This window comes from Condylostylus longicornis, unplaced genomic scaffold (assembly GCF_029603195.1).
Source record: "Condylostylus longicornis isolate FDR11 unplaced genomic scaffold, ASM2960319v2 ptg000076l, whole genome shotgun sequence".
NCBI lineage: Eukaryota > Metazoa > Arthropoda > Insecta > Diptera > Dolichopodidae > Condylostylus > Condylostylus longicornis.
The window spans coordinates 1,383,748-1,403,318 of record NW_026578044.1 but is presented as its reverse complement, the minus strand read 5'-3'; the positions used below and the strand labels follow the sequence as shown (position 1 = coordinate 1,403,318).

Sequence of the window (19,571 nt, the reverse complement as noted above, 5' to 3'; positions counted from 1 at the left end):
AAGGGTCCAATGGATTTTGAAAAAACCCTAAGAAAAATTATTCGAGGATTTAATTTTAAATTGAACATAAAAAAAAATATTTAAGGTTCCAAAAAAATTGAAATATTCATTATCAAGAAGAATAAAATTCTAGAATATTCAAAAAATACGAAAATTTAATTAAAACAAATACATAAGTTGTTATTAAATTCTCAATTCATAAGCAAACATAGTACTCGTATGACGTATTTAGATTATTTGACAATAATTTGGCAGCAGCTTTCACACAAATAAATTGGCAGCAAATATATTGCTGTACTACTTCCAATCTACAGTACATGTAAGTGTTACCTATACAAACTTTCAATTTCTATTACAAAATTATATTTTAAAAATGAAATGAATTGTAATTGTAGACGACACCATAAAAATGTATTTACGATTTGGCACGCGAAATATACATATACATAAATATACATATGCATAAATTTGTAAATACTTAGGTATGTTGTATGAATCAAAGAATTTTTGAATTATTTTTATTTATAATAGAAAATTTTCATGCTTTTGATTAGTTTCGTCTTACTATTTGAAAATCAAAACGTCATATTGTATGTTTAGCTTTATTTTAGCGATATTTAATGCTTTTAACTAAAGATTCAATAATATTTCTAGAATATTTTATTGCAAAATGTAGACGTAAAGCGCTAACGCAATAAAAAAATTTTAAATTTTCTTAATAATGACGTTGCATTTTCACATTTGTCTTTTTTTTAAACAAAAATTTAAGCAAATTATGAAACAATTTTTTTTAAATAATAAATTTAATCTTACCTTTTAAAATTTTAAAATTGCATTAATTATTAAAGGACGGCTTACCTGAAATAAAAAATAAAAATAATTTTATTAATAAAGTATTTTATCATTTTTAAATTATAATTAAATTTTTTAGTGAAAGCAATTTATTTCTTTTGCATGTATAACATAAATTTGATTTTGAATCGTAGAACTGTAAGCGAGAACTACATATTTCTACATATTTCCTGTTATACTAACCTTACAAAAATATCTAAAGAGGAAAATTTTTTGCTTAATATTCACTAGTTTTTCGAGAATATAAATAAAATCATTTACATATAAATACATTTTCGAACAAAGATTCGAATATTAATCAGAGGATAATAACCATTTGGTAACACTGTACCATAACTTTTACTATTGTATATTTATAATAGTATATTGAACTGAACAAGTTTTCAACTTTATTTTTATACACTCATTATTGTTTATTTTCATTAATAATTTTTCTGATAGCACATATCTAATTTTGCTAGAATATACGAACGCAAGAATTTTTCCTTATTATACTTAATTTTTATTAATTTTTATTTAAAATGCTATTCAATTCTAATAATTTTATTGAACTACTATCATTTATATTTATATTTACTAGATACTTATATTATCACACAAAAGATATCCTAAATCGATATATTCTCACAATCTACGTGCATATTAAATTATATTCTATGCATTTCAATACGATTTTATTGAATTCTTGAAAAAATTTACATCAACATTAATTATTATTATTATTAATAACATTTTAACACTAATAAGAATTAAATTTATAAAATGGTTAAATGTTAAAATATCTTACATTTGAAAGCACCACGATTTTAATTGTAATTAAAATTATGGATTTATTTATATGCAACTGTTGATTTTTTTTAGAAATATTTTATCAAATAAAAATTAAAAACTAGAAGTTTTATATATACAATGGTATTGATATGATATGACGATCTTTTCTTTCTCTCTTTCTTTCTTTCTCTCTCTCTTTCTTTTTATTAAAGATAAGATAAGCCCGACTCGATTCAAGCAAATAAGTTGAATAATATAATAAAAACAAGCAAAAATAAACAAATTAAATTCACGTTATTGCCAGATTTAAATACTTATTAAATATTATTAGAAAATGTACTTAACTATTAGTAATTAATTCATTTAACTCTACAACATGAATTTTGTTCGAAGCCAGTTGAAATTCGAAAAATTACAAATGACATATTATCAATTCCGAATTACAAAAGTTCTTCACCAAATTTTCGTAACAGAGTAGCCATTAATTTTATTCTTAATAAAAATAAATGTCAAAAGTTAACGAAATAAAAAATCACACAAAACAAATCAACTAGCGGTAAAATGTGTGACAACACAATAAAACAAACTCAATTAGGCACCTATGTATTTTATTTCGTTACAGCGAAAGGAAAAAAAAAGACTACAAGCTCTAAAAAATAAAGCAATGAGGACTATACTTAAGTGCAGTAAAAGATCCAATATCCAATATACGTTAAGAAAATGGATGTAAGTTCGTCAAATATAAACAGGTTTTTAAATAATTTTCAAAAAGAGGGTTCAATGTTGATTTTCTATTTGTCTAATCTAAAATTAAAAGCACGGAAACTTAGGTAACTACTCAGTATGAGAATTTAACAATTTTAGTAATTTTTCCTTTGAGAGGCATTTCAATAGGAATGGCAATGATTTTTTGATAACTGAATTTTGAAAACAGTAATCAATTTATTAATTTGAAATCAATTTAGTTAATTTCAAAAAGTTGTACATAAAAGATCAGTTAAAATAAAAAATTGTTGAAAAGTAATTTAAATTAAAAATAATTTAAGAAAAAAATCAAATATGTTAAAAATTTATAAATTTTTTAATTTTTCTATAATTTTTTTTTTTATGCTATTACCAAATTTAGTTAGAAATTATAATGAAAATTTAAAATATCAATTAAATGATAATCAAATCAAATATCCATATATTGTTTCTATACAACGTCTAGCAAAACATTGGTGCTCTGGTGTTATTTTAAATGACAATTATATTTTAACAGCTGGTCATTGTATTGCAAATTTTTATACAAGTAAAAAGTAAGCATATTTATTTAAATTTTTACAAATATTTATAAATATGTTACGTACAAAATTTATTGTTCGAATAACATAATTAAGTAACTTAGAATCAGTGTTTACGATATTGAGGGATTTTTTATCATATTATGCGAATTTGAACGAAAAAAAAAATTTAATTTAATTAAAAATTTTAATTTTATTGAATTTTGTTGTGGGAAGTTTGGAAAATTAAATATCGCAACACTGCTTACAATACAAGAATTGGATATACTTAAATAGTTCACTATTATTTAACTAATTATAAACAGAATTTTGAATAATTCACTAATTCCGGACATTTTATATATCATATTTTAGTTACGAATTTTTTATCAAAACGGGATATTAAGTTTTTTTTTCCGGATACCGTAAAATTCTAAAATCCTAGAAAGTTAAAATTCTCAAATTATTAGAAATGCTATTTTCAAAAACTCCTTGAATGCGGTATTTGCAAGTAACACAATGACATTAATTACACAATTATTCCTGGAATACTGATAATGATATATTTATGAATCAGATAAAATTTAAAATTTTTTAGACTTATTCAAAATTATTCAAGATATTTATTTAGAATAAACCATAAGGTGTGACATACTCTTTTATCATAAATTTAAATATAATTTATCATTTCGCCTAAAAGTGGTATAAAACCTGAGTCATAACCATATTCTTTAATTTTTCTCTATTTGAAATTGCTAACATACTTTTTTGTTTTTCAGATATCCTACCCAATATTTCACTGTTTTAATTGGTATTAATAATTTAAATTCAACAAATGGTAAACGTTATGATATTGATGAAATTATTTTACATGAAAATTATAATTATTATTTTAATGATATTGCAATATTAAAATTAGATGATAAATTAAAATTTTCATCAAAAATTCATCCAATTAAATTATCTGAGAGAGTTTTAAAACCTAATACAGAAATTGATATTATCGGTTGGAAATTTAATCAATATGATGAAAATTTATATAATAAATTAAAAATAAATAAATTAATATTATTATCTGATATTGAATGCAAAAAAAATTTAATTGAAAATAATTTTAATGGAATTTTATGTTTAAAAAATAATAACAATTTAATAGAAATTAAAACATCAAATAATGAAAATTTATATTGTATTGGTGATAGTGGTGGACCGGCAATTTATGAAAATGAATTAATTGGTATATCAAATTTTGTTGATTTTGAATGTACTAAAAATAATATTAATGTGTATGCAAGTATTAAATTTTATCGAAATTGGATTGAAAAGCATTTGAATAAAAGAAAATTAATGAAACATAAAAATATTTAAATAAATAATAAACTTATTTAAATTAAATGTTAAAATATTTAAGACTTTTCTATTGATAAAGATAAGAGTTCGTATTTTCATAGTCAAATAGATTAATATTTATTACACATGGGATTTTTGATAATTCAGACCTGCCCTCAAAATTTTAAATTAAATCTTAAAAGTATTTTCACACATACACATACTTATAAATCTGTAGAAATTGAATATTTTACTTTTGCAAATTTATAACATACTCGAGTAATTCTTTAATATACAGATCTATCTTTTTTGAACATGGTATTATTGCAAATTTTTCGGTTTTGCTTTATCGAACGTGCTCATGTTAGAAGTGAATTATCGAAAATTCAAGCAATTATATATTTTATGCTATTTTAATAAATTTATACAAAAATAAGATGCGAAAAACTTTGTTTTTTCTTTAACACTCTTTAGCCACATTTAGAGTTGAAGTTGTCTTTGATTTGATTTGATTAAAATTTCACTTCAAAAATGGAAATATAAAAACACTGTAATCGTTCACACGACACACGTGTATCTTTTAGCGCAACATCAGAACATTTTTAGTTTTCAGCGACGAACAAAACAAAAAGGCAGTAAGAAAATCACAAACTACGATTTTAATAACTAAAAATTCCAATTGAACTACTTCAATATCGCCTCACTAAAAACTTCATTTGCTACCACTTACATCATATCTTCAGCAAAATATTCTCGTATTGAAAATTTAAAACCATACAATAAGAACGTACATATGTACATGAATCGAAAACTAACCAAATTTCAAGGTTATTAACAAAATATCTATAACTTTACATACATATACAAACAAAATAAAAATTTATGCTTATAAAAATGAAATGGAAGAAAAAAGCAAATTTCATTCTTTCATATGCTTTTTTTTCGGTCCTAAATTTTCGATTAGATAGATTTTTTTTGTTCTTACTTTAATAATTCCTTGGCTTGCAAAATATTCATTATTTTTTATATAATATATATATATATATATACGTATATACATTTCTTTCACCCAAATGGGATTTTAAACAAAACATTGTATTAAGCATTTAGCTCTATATAAATCAACTTATAAGCTACCAACCAATAAATTTGTTTTGGATATTTTTCCAATGAAAATGTTTCTATGTTACAAACTGTACAAAAAATCGTAGTTAATTGGAAGCCCATGTTAAAGTTCTTCTCTTGTGTGTATTTATACTTCTTGTTTAAAATTTAATCAAAGCAGATGTGAGCATACTTTTACATCTGGTATAAGGTATGTGATTTTTTTGAATCATTTTTTTTCTCATTCTCAGAATAATACTTATTCCGATGAAGATGATTAGATTTTAGAGACATTTGACAGGAAATTCATATAATCAATCAGAATGAAGAAACTATCTGAAAAAAAAAAACGTTCACTTATTGATTAGTATCAATGTAATGATATAAATTTTGATTAAGAACGAGAAAATTGATTTTTTCAATATTAAACGAAAATTAGAACCAATTAGAAATCTGTAGTTTTTAGCTTCAAAAGCAATAACTCAAAAGTTAAACTATATCAAGTGCTTTTAATTAATATTAATTTAGAAAAAAAATTTTATAGAATGTTAAAAATTTGCAATACTTAATATCAAGAATTAAAAAATCTAATGCAAAAATTCAAATCCTGCCACTACCACATTTCCGAACCCACCTGCTACCCCATTTATATAAAGGTCTAAACTTGAATAAAAAAATTGACAAGTTCTAAAAAGAATTTAAAATTAAATAATATTATTATAGATATATTGAAATTGGAAAACTTAAAATTGTAAAATAGGAAATTTTTATAAACACTCAATAAGATGTAAGTATAATATTATAATTTAAAAGCATACATAAACTATGATCTTAATTCAAATAAATACAACAAATTGATCCACTTCCTTTTCAATTTTACTGTCTTCGTCATAATTACATGATATCCTATTAAACATGGAAAAATTGTGACTTAATTACCTATACTTATAATTAATGGTTTTTAAAATTTTTAATAATTTTTACATTAGATACAACCGTGGTATATGTTTAAATAAATTAATGAAAATCAAAAATAATTAAAATCAGAATAAACCGAAATGACATTTAATTGACCTTCAACTTTTTAACAAAATAAAAAATATATATCCAGGATACAAAGTAGATATAGGTAGTACCTACTTATCTACCTATTCTTACCTATATTATGTAAGTATACCCTACCCACTTACCCACATAACACAAAACATTTATATATAAAAAGGTTATCGTCTTCCTACGTAAATATTACAATTTAGCAAAAATATTTTTGTTCATGTTGCGCTTAAAACAAAATATAATATATATATTTATGTACATATGTATAGTGGAAAACTCAAGAAAATTGAATGAAAATATATTTTTCCCATTTTGAAACGAGTTCTTTGAAACGTAGTATTCTGTATGTATGTATGTACCATATCTATGATATTTAGTTATAATTAGATGCGTAGTAAAATATACAAACAACAAACGTTTTCCAAACAAATTAGGTGGAAAATTTACAAAATATATATATAAGTACATAAAAGAATTACGAGCACTTTTCTTTGATTAAAAAAAAATTGTTAAATTATCATTAATTGTAGCTACATATATCACTGTAAACAGTAGGTGCTTAAGTACTTAATTTTAATCTTAGTTTCAATAATAATCATTAAGGTAGATCCCTGCTACCTTCTTATGACTTTCACTTTTTTCATAATTGCAAAATTTTTTCCAAAAAAAATAATCTTCCAATAATTTAAGACGGGATTTAGTTTTGTAAATAATAGTGCATTCATTCCAAATAAATCAAAACATAAACCTTAAATAATAAATAAACCAATATTCATATTTTTTTTCGAAAATTTCATAAAAAATAAAATTTATTTACCTCTATCATTTGTGTCCATTATATTCTTATGTTGTGTAGCTTGGGTAGGAACCTTAATTATTCCAATTTTTTTTTTTTATATCGATAGCAACTGTTTATTTTTTTTTTCCTTATTTTATAGCTATCCAGAGAGAAAACTTCCTGAATAGTTTTGTTATAGCAAAGATAAGTATTGAAAGCAAAATTTTTTTACCTATATTTTTATATGATATTAAAAAATTTCTCTTTTTCTTCTTATTTTTACACAAAAATTATTTTTTTAAATACGCACTATTTTTGTCTTAAAATAAATATTTTGATAATTTTATAAATGAAAAGCCACTTCTATTCACTTTCCAAAAAAACAAAACAAAAAATAGAAAAACCAAAAAAAAAACTAAAAACTAAACAATTTACACGACGAATATTTTATTTGTTGGCGAGGTCAATTCACTTTTTACACATTACAAATCGATTTTTTAGCGTAAAAAATTTTCTAAGTTTACAATTTACTTAAATTTTCCTTATTTCCTTTAAAAATAACTTTATATGATTTTAAATAAATGTGCAATTGATTAAATATTTTAATTTTTATAAAAATTAAACAATTAAAACTTTTATTTAACTAAAAAAAACAAGAAAAATATTAAATTGAAAAAGCTGTCACTGACTTATCGAGGTCAATGAACCTCCTTTCCTTTCAATTTAGTAAAATACCAAATTTTAATTAAAATTTTCAATAATTTAAACTGTTTATTATAAAATTTATAAAATAAAATTCTTACATAATGTTTTTACAATAAAATATTTATGATTTTATTAATAAAAATTCAGTTAAAATTCTCAACATTTTAATTGTATACCTTCAGAGGAATTTTTTTTTTGTTGTTTTTTTTTACACTATGCTCAAAAAAAAAAAACATAAATTCAATCAAAAATATAAAATTTCCTTTTACTTTTCATTTGAAGACATTTATGTCAGGGTTGTCAAAAAAAATTCCCTTTTTTTTTATTAGTACAACTTTTTTTCACTTTAGAAAAATGGCGCTAATTAAATAAGATAATACATAATAAAAAGTTTAAAAATAAAAAAAAATATTTATGTATATAATTATATAAATATAATTTATGGAAAAATACAATAATGTTCTCTCATTTTCTAGTTTTTAAGCTTTCTACTGGAGTTTTTACTTCATGATTTTAAGTCAGATATGCAAAATTTTTTCAAGTCAATTAACATTTATATGGAGATAAAATAGACTGTCATGGCGCTTTTGTTAAAATTATTTAATATTATAATTGAAACGTGCATGTTTGGAAAAATGTTGATTTGACGTAAAATCAATAATACAACAATATGCTCAACGTTTACGTCAGACAACTGTTGCTAAGATTAAACATTAAATATTTCACCAATAAAAGCACAAAAAACATCATAAACTCGCAAATAAACAACAATCAGTTTAACAAACAACATGGGTCATCATTTTATATTATATTATCATTGCTTCAACTTGAAACGTGTTTAAAAATTACTAATAAATATGAATAATGGGTTTCAATTACTTTTTTTAATAAATATTAAGAAAACTTATAAACAAGTGATGTCGTAGATTGGCACAATATAAGGCAGAAAATAAATTTAAATACACTTTTCTGATTTAAAATAGAACTGATTGAAAGTAATTCAACATAACGTAATGTAAAAAAAACTCTCTGTAGGCGTACTATGTATAATGAAAATTAAAGACTTAATGTAGTGAAAAAAACATGTATTTAAAAAAACTTATTTTTCAAAGAACTTCAACTGTATAACACTTATATGACCACATAATATTAAACAATTCAATAATTTTAAGCATTTAGATTCAAGAAAAATATTACAAATTTATTAATGATTTAGTGAGCTTGTGAGAATTATTTGGTTTTGGTTTTCTCGTTTTTTTGTCTAAAATGTACACAAAATTTAGTCATTTTGTTTTTGAAAGCGAGAAGTTTAGTCGATAATTTGAGAATAAATACATAATCTTATTGGAAATATCCATTAGAAAAAACTGAGAATCCTGATTTGAAAGTGAGTAAAAAGTGAGTGAGATACACGATCAGGTTGATCATTTTTTGAAAAGTTATATTAATTTTAACATATATTTTGACAACTAAATTATTTTTTTAATCAAGTTTTTTTTTCAGCTAGCTTTTTATTTAATAAATTTGTGTGAGATTTTTTTTGATTTTTAGACCTGCAATATTCTTTAACACGTAATATTTTCATTCCAAAAATTGTTGCATATGGTGTAAAATAACGAATGAAATGGTTTTACGGTCAACCCTGAAATACACAGAAAGACCCTGATGCTCAAAAAAAAAATCAGAAAATTTTCGATGTTGTTTTGACATTTAAATGTTTACATTCCATAAGAAGGCATTTAAGACTCATTTACTATTATATGCTTTTGTTTATTTGATTAATTAAATTAAAGAAGCAAAATTTTGTATTCAAATAATGTGATAAATATATAATTTTAATTTAAAGCTTTTAGTCATGTCATAAATTTAATAAAAAAAAATAAATTTAATAAAAATAGAATAAAATCTAGAAAATGTTTAGAACATGGAGATCTTGTTTTTATCGTTTCAAAATAAAATATTTTTTGTTTGGTATAATATGCGTATTTTTAATAGATTTTTTCGGTATATTTACACATCTTTTTGAATTAAATTTTGAAACTTCATTTAGTTACCCATTAGATGGTGATGGTAAGTTCAAATATGCCGAGATTTTCATGAAATCAACTACAATACTAACATTCTGTTATTTTGTACACACATATTTCAAGTATTACGTTATGCTCATCAAATTCGATATAATCAAGAACGTGATGTTGAACCAATAAATTTTTATAATTATACATTTCTTAAAAAATGCGAAAACAAATGTTTAGAAGATGGTAAGTATGCATATGTGTATACATATATGAAAAACTTTATATAAAAAAAAATATATTTTTTTAGGTCATACAGTAGCACCAAAAGTTACCTTCATAGTTAAATCATCAATGAAAAATTTTAATCAAAGACTAGCAATACGTAAGACTTGGGGCTATGAAAGACGTTTTTCAGATATTGTGATAAAAACTGTTTTTGTACTTGGTATTAATGATAATCGAGAATTACAAAAACATATTGATATAGAATCGGAACAATATCAAGATATTGTACAAGCTGATTTTATTGATACTTATTTTAACAATACTATTAAAACAATGATGGGTTTTCAGTGGGCAGTTAAATACTGTTTACGAAGTGAATTTTTCATGTTCGTTGACGATGATTATTATGTTTCAACAAAAAATGTTTTAAGATTTATTAGATATCCAACAAAGTATCCAGAATATTTAGAAGCCGCAGATGAAGCTTTAAGAAAACTGGCACGACGTTTAAAGCAATCAGATTTAAAAAATGAAACACTAAAATCTGAATTATATAAGGAAGCTAATAAATTATTGGCTCAAGGAATGAATTCAGTTGATAATAAAAAGCATTATCATAAAATTGAAGAATTTGTTATCAAAGGAAAAATTGAAGAAAATTCAAAAGAGAAAGTTAGAAGAAAACGCAATTTAATGGATATGGAGTTGCCTAAAAATGCAAAATTATTCTCAGGTTTTGTATTTTCATCATCACCACATCGTCATAAGTCAAGTAAATGGTATGTTAGTTTGGAAGAATATCCATATCATTTATGGCCACCGTATGTAACAGCTGGTGCATTCATCTTATCACGTGAAGCTTTATTAGAAATGTTCTTTGTTAGTATGTTTACGAAGCATTTTCGATTTGATGATATATATTTGGGAATTGTAGCTTACAAAGCTAAAATACAACCACTTCATAATGAAGAGTTTTACTTTTATAAAGCGACCTATAGGGGACCGCCTAGCTATAGATATGTTATAGCCTCACATGGTTATACAGATCCAGAAGAATTAAATCAAGTGTGGTCGGAAGTAAGAGCTGCTGGTTATGCTTAATTTTTCAATATATTCATTTTAAATTTTGATTATATATACAATAGAAATTTTAAAAATTATGTATAACAAATTATAGTACTTTATACCTACCTTATGATATTTAATTCTTAAAAGCCAAAATATATGAAAAACTTAAAACTTGTTTTGTTTTTCATGTTTATTTCAATGTGTTATGTGTTGTGAGAGACTAAGTATGTCCACTAGGACTGGAACGTCTTCCTTTTTCTTTTTGCCTAATACCTGTAAACTCTACATATTTCAACATATGCATGCATGCTTAAATTTTTTTTTCATCCAATAAAATAAATATTCCTATAATACTGGTCTTGCTTTTTGTTGTAACTTGCTATTAACATAATCTTAAAAAAACGGAATCTGCAAGAAAGTAACTTTCTTATTTAAAACTCATGCTAATTTTACGGTTAACCAATTTTACAAACAAACGTTTAATACACACACTACTATAAAAATCTCAATGCAACTTCTGATAGCGACTTGACTCCTCATATTGACTCCTACAATGACTCCTAGGTAAGTAGCGACATATGTGATGAGTTTTATTAACTTACATTATTTACTTTATTGTTTTTGCAGATTTTTTGACATTTTTGTTGATTCATTTTAAACTAGGAAAACCAAAACAGTTTTTTTTTGTATTGCATTTATTATTTTAATAAAAATAAACAAAAATTATTAAAATTAGAAGAATATTATACTGTACTTATTAAGAATGTCTAAAAATGGAGCGGTTTTACAAAGTTTTAATATAGAATTAGTTAAATGTAAGGTTTACCTTCCTGCATAAACAATTGTTCACACAATTATGGGTATAAAAGTTTTGATTTTCATTTCTTTAATTAGATACCGAATTTATCAGAGATCGAAACGAGCAGATTAGTTTAGAAATCAAAGAATTAGAAGAAGAGAAAAAGCAGGTATGTATCTAAACTTACATAGTAAGTGCCAGCATGAGTACTTATATATGTATGTACGGGGATGTTACTTCACTCTCCTAATCCTAAACAAAATTGGAATGGTGTAAGTCAATCAAAAACATGGATACCATTTAATAATAAAAATAATAGGATGCATTCAAGTATTTTGCTTTAAACAATTATGTATTTGTCTATTTACTAATCTTATTTGTTTATTGGTAATATTGAAATATGAATCTTAAAACAATTTTATTTTAGGTAACTGACAAAATCATTGCTTTAGAAAAAGAATTATCAATAATTAATAAAAATTTGGATGAAAAATATAAGAAAAAAGAAAAATGCCAGCAAGCTATAGATCAATCAAATATTGGAATTGGAAAAGTATGTAAATTTCTCACATCATCTAAAATGTACATAATCATCAAATTGTTGTTTTTAATTTTAGTTATTAGATAGTATTAAAAGTTTAACATCTTTAATGAGAAAAGAAGCTGAACAAGTTCAAGAATAGGATAATTAAAATCTTTTTATTGAAAAGAAAGACTCTAATAAAATGTTAACTTAGAATTCTCATTTTAAAGTTAGTTGGTACATAATGCAAAATTTACTTTTAAAATTGAAAAAAATACAATAAAAGTTATTCAAAAGAAAAAAATACATTGAAAAAATCAAATTAATTAAAATGGTAATAAAAGTTTCAAAATTTTGTCAATCTTAGATTGTGTACTCACTTTAATACTCAGTAAGAACGGATATAGTTTTTTCGCAGTTTCGCATAATTTGGATTACTCTTGTATCGCTTGCAACAAAAAATTTAAAATTGCTAAGTGAATAGCATTTTTTTGCAAGAGAATTTCATGAATTCTATATCAGAGGAGCCTGAGCATTGATATATTTTCTTGGAATTACAGAAAATGTAATGAATCATTTATATCGTCACCGAAATATCTTGTACACCATGAGAATTAAAACAAACCTACTATTAAAACAAAATTAATAAAAAAAACATCTAATTAGAAATTGAATTTACTTGGAGCTTTTTATTTTTTATATTTTTTTTTGTTTTTAAAATAATTTCAATAAAATATATGTATATATGTATGTAAGTATTTATAATTTTATAATTTTTTTAATATTTTACACAAAAAATGTCTATTTTTATTTATTTTATATTTGAAAGCATAGAATTTCATCTGTTTTTTTCCAATTACGAAAAGTTAAAATGAAAATTTTATGTAATTTTTGAAATATTTTTGTATTTATTTATGTACGTACGTTTATTTTTAATTACATATTTCAAATTTGGCTGGTTTGAATTTTTTTTTTTAATAAAAATTAAATATTTATTTAGGTATTGTATTTTATTATTTCCAATTAAAAAAAAATAGACACATAAAACTTTAGAAGTTAATTGAATCAAAATTAGGTAAATATTAGTGTTCACTTTACTGAAAAATTTCATTTGAAATAAATTCAATTTACAACAAACTCATTTCACAAAAGAACGAATGAAATGAATTCAAGAATATTTTAAAATAACAATTTTTACTTAGATTCTGTTAGTCGCACCAATTGACGTGGTGGGTTGTTATTAAAAAATTTTTATTTTTTCCGAATATTATGTAAAATCTTCAATACAATATCGCATCAGCTCAAGTGATGCGACCTAACAGAATATGAGTATGTATTTGATTAAGACTAAATAAATATAGGTATATTTAATGACACAAGGTTTGAATAGACTATGAAGTCCTTAAATTGTAAAACTGGATTTTTAAAAACTTTCAATACTTGAATAACTTAAAAATCTTAATATTTTAACGCAAATTTGAATAGATTTAATATTCTTGAATTTATTTTAATTTTAAATATTCTCTTCTTGTATGTAATTGAATTTCGAAATTATAAAATTCTTACTATGTTCTAAAATTAATACCATTTTATAATTATGTAGTTAACAAAATACGGAAATTTCTTCGGTTTCAACCCCTAATTTGATTCTTTTTTTTTTTTTCTAATAATTGTTTATAACATTTCTTTTTATATAATTAACGTGTGCTTATATTCTGAAGCCCTACAGAACAAATTAATATTATTTTGCTGCTTTCGAATTACATAACCAGATTACAGAAAAAATATTTTACTAAAAAAAAAATAGAATTAAACATTTAAAGCAGCAATTCACACATATTTTTTTGTTTTATATTTTTAATTATTTTTTTCTTTATTGTGTTTCATAAACACTCCAGACTTTTGTTTTTTCTTTTATTTATTATTTTATTATATAATTCCCTCAATTGTTTCTTTTAAATAACTTTCAATTACTTATTATCAAAAGCATTCAAAAAAATATTCCAAATTAACATTATACAAAATTAATTTTATTAAAAGATGGTGTAAATGCAATAAACAAAAATCCAAAATCAAGGTAAGTTGTAAAAGAAAATAATATTCTATTTTTTAAGGAATGTAATTTAACAAACCAATTGTTAAGTTTAAAAATATATAATAGTAATTTGTTTTTAATTTTTATTTCCAATTTATTAAAAGGATTCAATTATATGAAAAATAAAAATTTCTTGTGAAGTTCTTGTTTTTTTTTTTTTGTTTTTTCTTTTAATTACATGCTTTTATTTTTATAATATAAAAATTATATGAATAAGAATAGAAATTTTAAAATAATTCAAGAGATGAATTTTGCAAATATCTTTTTACATATTAATTTTTTATAAAAAAAAAACAGTAGAGGATTAAAAATTAATTGACATCATTACAAATTTTTGGGTTGATCGAGAAAATGCGTATTAGTTTAGGTTTCAACTATATCTCCAAAAAATTATTTTTGTTTAACTTAACTAATTGCATTTAATCGCAATTTAAATCGAAAACAATTTAAAATGTTTAATAAAAGTAATAATTTCAATTATATACAAATCAATAAAATTTTCAGAATAAGTAAAGCTATTTATTACTTTCTCACATAACATGTAGGTACACTAAACCAGTTTTCCAACATTTTAAATTGTTTGCAATAATTAATTAAAATATTACATTTTTCTTTACTTTAAATTAATTTACTTGTTAAAATACACTTTTATTCTAAATCTGAGGAAAAATTAAGAGTAAAAAACAGAAACTATTCAAAAAAATCTTACTACAAATTCGGAAATAGGTATTTGCTATTAATATCGAATCTATAAAACTGTTAAGTTACAATAATTTTTAAAATTTGTTTTCTCTTACTCAATATTACAATTTAAAAGGTTAACAAAATATTTTTTATATGTATGCATAAATTAATACACCTCAGAAGTTGAAAACATTCAAAGTTTTTATAAATAAATCCTTAAAATAAATAAATTAAAAAAAAAATCAAATTTTTTTATTCTATATTATTATATTTTATTTATTTTTATAATTAATCTGTTTTTCCTTTCATAATTTTGAATAAGAAGCATATGACTTTCTTGATTTTCTTTTTTAAAATTTAATAACGAGAGTGATGATCAATTTATGAAATTGAAATAGAAATTTAAAATAAGAATAAAATAAAAATTAATAATAATTACATCCAATGTGTTCCTCTATATATATATATATAGTATGTATTTAGGTATTTATATAAAAAAAAAATTCTTCCTGTTGAACACCATGCATTTTATAAATTAAAACATAAAATTCTATTTAAAAAAAAAAATGGAAAATTTCTTTGCATTTTATTTTTTATGTATAATGAAAGATGAGTAAAATTTTGGATCACTTTTCTTTTCCTCGTAGATTAAATTTATCTTAAAAAATGAGTTTTCAAATTTTTTTTTTATTATTTTTTTTTAAATATGTATTACTATATAGTTTCCTGCTGACGATTTTTGGGCGGGGTTTTTTATTTTTATAGAAAAAAAAAAAATACATTATTTAGAAAATTTCTCTTCCCTAGTTTTAGCCCTTCCTCACTGGTTTGGACAATCATTCGGTGTTGGTTTCTTAACTTTATTTCCACCACCGGTTTTATGCTGTGGATTATCATCATCCTCAGTGTCTTCTTCTTCTTCATCCTCTTCCTCTTCTTCCTTTAATTTTAAAATAAAAATTTTTCAAAAATTAGATTTCATTATTTTTAAAACAAAACATAATTTTTCTAATTTAATTTGTAAGTTTAATTTATCAAATAATAGAGTATAAAATATAATCATCTAATATTGGTAAAGTTTAAACTAATTTATTATTGCAGCCACTTATAGTCAATAATTAAGTATATTATTTTATTAAAATAATATTCTTTACTGACATATGGTATAGAACTGCAATTACAGGTTATTTATTTTTATAAAATAATTTTAAATTACCTCATCATAATCATCATCATCGTCATCATCAACTATATCACCAGTATAATAGAGGACAGCTTTTGGAATAATTCTTGAACGTAAGAAATGACCAATTTCGAAATCAGTTGCTAATATCTGTAAAAAATAAATTTTGTTTTTTTCAATTTTGATTTATCGAAATGAAAATGGAATTAAATTATTTTATTTACCGATTGAGATTCCTCGTCAATAGCATTTTTATCCTCTGGCATTTCTGGAGGATTGAAAAAATTGAAAAATGAATCATTTGGAACTTGTTTCGTTATTGTACGAACAGCACCACGTTCCTTATGCTTTTGTTTTTTTCGTATTGTTTTAATTGTTAAATTTTGAGATTTTTCCCAATTGATTGTGCAACCCTTGAAAAATTAAATTAAAATAAAGAGTAAATATTTGGAGTGGTATTTCTTAGTTCATTCGATATTATTATACCTTGCATTTGTAAATTTCTGGTCCTTCAAAAGCAAATGGATAATCATCATCAAGCGACAATTTTAAGAAATATTGTTTCGTTAAAACTGGGTTCGAGAAATATTCATTTTTATCGAAGTGGAATTCCAATGTATATGATTGCTATTTGAAAGAAAGGAATAATAATATAGGTTTGTACATAGATATAATATGCATATATATATATAACCAATTCTTAAATTTAAATGATGAATTTGATATGGCTTAGGGAGTTAGAATCTAAATGTAAAATTCATTTTAATTCAACAATACTAAGCTTTTATTTATCCCAAATAATATTTAAAATATTTTTAATCAAAAATAAAAAAAATATTCAAAATATAGATTTACTGGGAAAGAAAATTTGGAATAACTTTTACGATAGTTTAACATTTTAAATTAATGTAATTTTCGTACGTAAATTTCCTAGTAAATATTATGTAGGAAATGGTTGCAAATTGAAAATAATTTTATTATAGCGTCATTTATGAAATCTCTAACGTTATAGGAGCGTTATAATTTTGCTAATCTTGATTAGATTATGACGCTTTAAATTAAAAAATAATAGATTTGTTTTAAGTTTATTACTGACTTGACTTACATCATCACCATAAACAATTTTAATGTCTCTTAATTTTTTTAAGACTGGTTCATCATGTTCTTGCACCATTTCAGATAAAATTTCTGTACTACGAAATATCGTTAACCAGAAATCTGGTACACCTTTAACATCATCTGTATAATTTGATTTTAAATTTTTCTGCATTTTTAATGAAATTTCCTTTAATTTTTCAGACATTTCCACTTCTTCATCTTCTGATTTCCAATTTTGTTCTTCATTCTCGTTTGGTTCAGTATCGCCGCCAATAATTTCTTTTCTTTTATCAAATAATGGTTGATATTTTAAATGATATTTCTTTTCTAATTGGTAAACTTCTTCATAAAATTCAGCTTCCAATTTTAATTGCTCCAATTGGATATTTTTCAATGCTCGAATACGATGCTGAACTTTTGATGGTAACATTTTTACCATTTCTTGCAATACTTGACGGCGCATTACAGCGCTCATAAAACCTGGACTAATTATATACATATATAAAAAAAAAAAATAAATTATTTAATTTTTTAGCCATTAACAAAAATTTTCAAACGAAATTTTATAAAAACGTGTACCGCTTTTCTGTAACATGTGGCAAATATCTAACAGTTAGTTATTAAGCCCTTTTTGTTTAATTATCTAACTTATTATTTTTAACACGCAAAGGAAATATTTAATAATTGAAAGATATTTCCTGGTACACAATGAAATACTTTTGGAAAACTAAATAATTTTTACAATTACATACATATTATATACAATTTGTGACGTATAAGTTGTATATCTATCTAAATCTTTTCTTTCAGAGGTTAACACAACATTTATACTATAAATTGATATTTATTTTCAATTTATGAAAGATTTATGTATGTAGATAAAATATAAAATTTTTTTTTGAAAATTTAAGTCTACTTTAGGTGAGTTCACATATTCCATACTTACGTGCTATAAAAAAATGACGAAGCACGGCCTTCATCCATATCAGAATCACTATTTCCCTCATGGCTTTCGCTAGTATTCTTAGCTACAATTGCTTGTTCTTTCTTTTTTCCACTCATTTTCTAAGTAGTATCACACCAGTTTGTTGCTTCTGAAAAAAAAAATTTTTTCCTTAGGTACCTATTTAGCATGGCAGTTAATTCATAAAGCTAAAATAAATTCATTAGTTTTATTTTTTCAAGCAAATGTACATTTTCTTTCAAATATGCTCTAAATTATTTATGATTTTTTGCAAAAGTAAATGCGCATTTTTTTTTCTCTTTAATACTTGAAAAAACATGGATGAAAAATTTTTATTTAATGAAAACACGTGTTTCACCATTTTAAAAAAAATCTTTTTTTAAAAATCGTGCTTTGCAAATTTTATTATTTTCTAAAGACAGTAAATATATTTTGTGTTATTTCATATTCTTTATTTTTAATTTTTTTTATTCAATTAATTATAAAAATTATTTTTATACCTATTTATTACCACGATTTGGGCCGCTTCCTTCAATCAAATCTCAACAAGAAGGATAAAAAAAAGATCTTACAAAGATTGTTGGCAATTCTGCAAAGAGCAAAAAGAGGTAGCATTAGCAGCGGTTTTTAAAAAATTTTAACAATTCGATATATGTATATAAACAATATTGGTAATCTGATTTTGACGTTTAAATAAATTTCATTTCATCCCATACTCAATTTTCTTTTTATTAAAATTTTAAGTAATTTACGAGAATGCTAAATAACGTGTTAATATCGTATTTCTGCAATTTTATTTCTAGAGGTTATTCAAATCATAATATGTATATAATACGCATAATCGTGCTATAAGAATTTAAGATTCTTTTAATATCACTCCAAATTAAAATTTTCCTTTTTTATATAAAAGTAGTTTTTTATCTATATTGGCTAGAGTATCAATTTATGTTTCATTATGTTTTTCGTTATGCTGTTCATCCAATATAAAACTTCGTATAAAGTTGTTAAACCTTATAAAAATAAGTTTATTTGAGGTTTTTAAACTTTTAAAAATATT

At 22.8% G+C, this 19,571-nt stretch overlaps 4 protein-coding genes across 5 annotated transcripts in view; 2 read left to right on the top strand and 2 right to left on the bottom strand.

Moving 5' to 3' along the window:
• LOC129612730 (protein ultraspiracle) overlaps positions 1-7,403 on the bottom strand; it is a 70,409-nt gene extending 63,006 nt beyond the window's left edge. The window contains exon 1 of one of the 2 annotated variants that reach the window (XM_055526488.1): positions 7,192-7,403. In XM_055526488.1, the coding sequence (XP_055382463.1) occupies positions 7,192-7,210 (19 nt within the window). In that variant the 5' untranslated portion in view covers positions 7,211-7,403. Of the gene's footprint in view, positions 1-813; positions 832-7,191 lie in introns of those variants that run through there. The other variant, XM_055526489.1, reaches the window with a different exon arrangement.
• Positions 7,404-9,673: 2,270 nt separating this feature from the next.
• On the top strand, positions 9,674-11,339 carry LOC129612699 (beta-1,3-galactosyltransferase brn). The gene is made up of 3 exons (XM_055526453.1): positions 9,674-9,927; positions 10,008-10,118; positions 10,183-11,339. The coding sequence occupies exons 1-3, from the start codon at positions 9,771-9,773 to the stop codon at positions 11,199-11,201; spliced, it is 1,287 nt and encodes a 428-aa protein (XP_055382428.1). The 5' UTR covers positions 9,674-9,770; the 3' UTR covers positions 11,202-11,339.
• A 503-nt stretch (positions 11,340-11,842) lies between these two features.
• Positions 11,843-12,919, top strand: LOC129612734 (uncharacterized). Its single transcript, XM_055526491.1, has 4 exons — positions 11,843-11,983; positions 12,063-12,136; positions 12,395-12,520; positions 12,585-12,919. The coding sequence occupies exons 1-4, from the start codon at positions 11,932-11,934 to the stop codon at positions 12,648-12,650; spliced, it is 318 nt and encodes a 105-aa protein (XP_055382466.1). The 5' UTR covers positions 11,843-11,931; the 3' UTR covers positions 12,651-12,919.
• Positions 12,920-15,688: 2,769 nt separating this feature from the next.
• On the bottom strand, positions 15,689-19,134 carry LOC129612689 (nucleosome assembly protein 1-like 1). The gene is made up of 7 exons (XM_055526444.1): positions 19,015-19,134; positions 18,497-18,644; positions 17,558-18,035; positions 16,939-17,079; positions 16,677-16,865; positions 16,486-16,602; positions 15,689-16,209 (listed from the first exon to the last, which is right to left on the bottom strand). Exons 2-7 carry the CDS (start codon positions 18,610-18,612, stop codon positions 16,090-16,092), a joined length of 1,161 nt encoding a protein of 386 aa, XP_055382419.1. The 5' UTR covers positions 18,613-18,644; positions 19,015-19,134; the 3' UTR covers positions 15,689-16,089.
• Between the last annotated feature and the right edge of the window lie 437 nt (positions 19,135-19,571).